The following is a 4,027-nucleotide window of genomic DNA, read 5'->3' on the forward strand; positions in this document are numbered from 1 at the left end:
GTTAAAATCTGCACAGCATTCTTACATAGAGACTGTCCCCAAAAGCCATAAAAAAAGTCTTAACAGTTAAAGAACATACCTAGAAGCACTAACAGATCTGAATAAAGCACATTCTTAAGCAGAGCAAGAAGGCTATTAACCTTCCAGCTTAGGAAGCCAGAATTCTCCAAAGCAACTGCCAGATTCTTCCAAAGCACAACATAACCAGAAGTAATACAATTACTCAAGTAGTTGAAAATCACCTTAACATTTTAAGAGGAAAAGTGGCCTCCCTACCAATCCACTATAAAGTGGGACTTTCCTATGTCAGGAACATTTATTAAATAAGTCCTAAGAATAATTGCAAGCAGTCTGATAGGAGATAATTAAGCCTTTCTTCCAATGCAGAGCTCCAGGCTCCATTACGTGTATCCTATCCACTCGTGTTTATGGAATACTACTTTTCAAGTTCTCTCAACACAGGAAACAGCCCTGCCTGAACCTTGTAAGAAGTCTAAAAAGAGCACACCAAAAAAATTAGAAAAAATATCTTCTGTAAGGGATGTTCTGTATTGGAATCTGTGAAGTAGTGACATACTTAGGGGCAAGATATATCAGTAAGATTGATCGCTTATTCGCATAGGCTCACCAGGTTTCTCCCAGAGAAAAGAAGATTTAGATGCCAAGAGAACATTCAAACCTTGAACCCATTTTCTCTGTAGAGAAATTTGAGTCCAAAATGAGGATTTTCCTTTCCTGCCATTACCTTAAGCAAAATTCACCTATAAATGCATCCTCCTAAGAATTCCCATTTGTCTTCTCCATATGCTCAAAAACAGTTGGAAGCACTGGAAACTTTCATAGCATTTTCTAGGTTGCCTGTTACTCATTCTACTTGCTACTACAAAACCCTACATAACACAATAAAGATCAGAGAACAGTCTTAATTAACAATTAACTTGATACCTCAACACACATTAGATGTGCTGCCTCCTTCAGTGAGAAATAACCTTGGATTTCCAACTCACAGCCTAACTATGGCTTGCAGCCTATTAGGCCAGTTCAGTCAGCCACCAATATACTCCAAACACAAGTCCCTTGAGTCCCACTCTCCCAGCAACAAACCTACTGTATGTGTCTTAACAGCCCTCTCTCGGGGGCCTGTGGCAGTCTGGAACAAGGTACTGCTAAAAACAACTCCCGAAGCAAAATCCAGGCTATCCTCTCTAACAATTCAGACTGGAAACTGTCTTTGACATGGACAAGCTGCATCAGTGCTCTGACAACACAGCTCTCCCAGTCACTCTCTTCTCAGAGTTGACAACGGCATTACTGCTACACGAACCCTGTGAAACAACTCACCTCTTGTTCACGTATAGATTGCATACAGTGAGGAAGTATTTGGGGAGAAGCTATTGCGTATCAATCTCGCTAGAAGAATCCATGCCTATGTCTGGAGACAGTATGTCCAGGACCGACCAACTTTTCTTGTGCTGCTGGATAGCTTAGGCATATTTTAACAGAAGGGTATAAGGCTGGAGATACCATCACCATGTCATTAAAAAAAACCAAACAAACAAAACCAACCAGCTCTCAAATCCTATTCAAAACATACAGTCAAAAGGCCCAACAAACCCAGTAGTACAGAAAATTCCAAAAAGCTAGTACTGGAAAGCAAAATAGAAAATGTAGGAGGAATAGAAATTGTTATAAAACTCTTAGTCACTTCTCTGCATGCCTACCTATTCATCGCTTTATTTTAACATACATGTTTGGCCACTACCGTAACAGCGTCCTGACTACCCCTGTACTATTTCCTGTTTACAGACTTACTAAGCTCAACCACATGTGCTGAACAGTCAGCAGGTGAGCTCATAACTTCCAAGCACCCACACCAAGAACTGAAACAAGATGCACCTATAACGCTTCCACGTGATAAAGAGCAAATACTGAAGGCCGTCAATACAGAGTAACCCTTATCTGAGAACTTAAATCTTTCACCAAGCTCTTGCCTCAAGCTCAATAGCAGAATTTCACCCCTGCTGGAGAATTATTAATTTCCAAAGGTGCTCACACTTACTTAAACCTCAGGTAAGTTATCTTCCTTCAAATCTACCTTAACTAGTCCCTGATTTCACCATTGCTATGTCTGTTTACCACTGGAAGCAAAGTATTTGTGGCCTCACAGCAGCCACCTGTGGCATCAGGCAGGAGCACAACTGAACACTGAGAACTAGCCAACAATTAGGAACGACTGCATCTACTTCTCACACAGCTCTTAAGAGAACCTGGCATGACTTTGTTCAAAGAAAAAGACGTGTCCTTGTACTGAACTGTGCTGTTCTTTTAATGATCAGCAAGGACTGACAGCTGGATGAAAGATGTCAGTTAGAAGAGACCAATTGACTAATTTGTTATTTTTCATTTTTTTTAAAAAAGGTCAAACCAACTCTGGTTTTCAGCAGGTATTTTCTATTTTTATTTAGTACATGCATGAATAAGCTTACTCTATGGAGCAGGTGAGCAAGAACACAATTAATACCACAATTATTTTTTAAGTTTAAAGATGAAAGCTGATACCTACATGGATGTTCAAAGAAACTGTCACATAGCATAAACTCTATTTTAGGTGATTATGCTTTAAAAGAGTTTACATAATAAAGGCAATTCACAGAGAAACACATTTATGAGCTTCCTTGTTTTTGAAAAAGTTCTTTACACTCACTACTTTTGGAGGTACTACAACCAACACCTACAATTTTCATGAGCAATGTGATCCTCTCAATTTACGATACTTCTGATGAGCTCCTAAAAGACATTACTAATTTAATGCAGATTAAGTGCTGAACAAGATTAACATGAACATTACAAATTCAAGAATGGGTGTTTAATTTTGTCATGAGGTTTAAAGTTACATATGCGTTTGATACTTAGTTTCTTGGCTTTGAGAAATTGAAGTAAAAAATTACCAGCTCTCTTATTTACCCACTTACTACTCTTAGCTTTGTGTCCCGTGTATTCAAAATAATTTTGGAAGCTCCTACAATTTTTTAATTAGATCTTAATTTCTGTGTAAGAATATGAAATCCTTCATATCAAGGATACTCTAGAAGAATCCAGGAGAGACCTTGTAAAGACCTTCCATTTTAATCTAACTGGCACACTGAAAAATTGTTCATTATAGTAACTTCAGCTAATTCATGTAAAGGCAGTGGCCACTTCTTTTCAATGGTTTCTCTGCTGCGTGCCACAGTAAATTTTGAAGCAAGCAAAGACAGATGGATGAGCCAAAGCTAGCATAAAAGAATAATGCAAATACTATCATCTCAGTACTGCCAACTCCTGCACATTTTTAAACATGTTTAACAGTCTTAAAGCTTCAGCTCTTGAGATCTCAAAGATCCCAATCCTGGTGAAATGACCAGGTGAGAACCAGATTTGCAGATGAAGATGATCTTTTATCCAGTACAAAATTGGAACAGAAGCAGTAAGATAGCATAGCTGAAGAACAGCAATACTAATTAAGTGACAGAAGTTCTGCAGTTGAAAGAAAAACTAAAACAAATGCTGTCAAAATACATGAACACCACATCTCCAGAATAAAACCCAAAAAACCCTAACAAAATACATTCTCATTACAGCAACTGTACTTAATGTTTAAAGTAGCCTCACTCATTAATGTATCTAAGTCCCAAAGCAAGGTAACTCAGTATTTTAAGTGGCAGTAATCTCTTTCAGTGATGGGGAAAAAAATTTTAGTTGTCTGAAAGGATCCAAGGCCAGCTTTTTCTTTGTTAGTGCTAAATTGGGCATATTTACCCTAAGTTATATTATCTTCAATCAATAACTATGGAAGTCATGATGGGAAGCCCGTGCATAATTGCACAATACAGACATCGAAGTCTCAACTGCATGAGATGGGGAGAAATTCTTTTTAGTAAAGTGTTCAAGCATATTTTCTCTATTGTCTCAGCAGCTGCATAAGGAAAAAGTGACCCGATATATCCAACACTCGAACTATGGAAGTTCAGTAATCTAGTACTTCTAA

At 38.1% G+C, this 4,027-nt stretch overlaps 1 protein-coding gene across 1 annotated transcript in view; it reads right to left on the reverse strand.

Moving 5' to 3' along the window:
* Positions 1–2,813, reverse strand: part of REEP3 (receptor accessory protein 3) — a 27,675-nt gene extending 24,862 nt beyond the window's left edge. Inside the window, exon 1 of the mRNA XM_009572962.1 lies at positions 2,797–2,813. Within this exon, the coding sequence (XP_009571257.1) occupies positions 2,797–2,798 (2 nt within the window). The 5' untranslated portion in view covers positions 2,799–2,813. The remainder of the gene's footprint in view (positions 1–2,796) is intronic.
* Positions 2,814–4,027: the final 1,214 nt, after the last annotated feature.

This window comes from Fulmarus glacialis, unplaced genomic scaffold, assembly GCF_000690835.1.
Source record: "Fulmarus glacialis isolate BGI_N327 unplaced genomic scaffold, ASM69083v1 scaffold16282, whole genome shotgun sequence".
NCBI lineage: Eukaryota > Metazoa > Chordata > Aves > Procellariiformes > Procellariidae > Fulmarus > Fulmarus glacialis.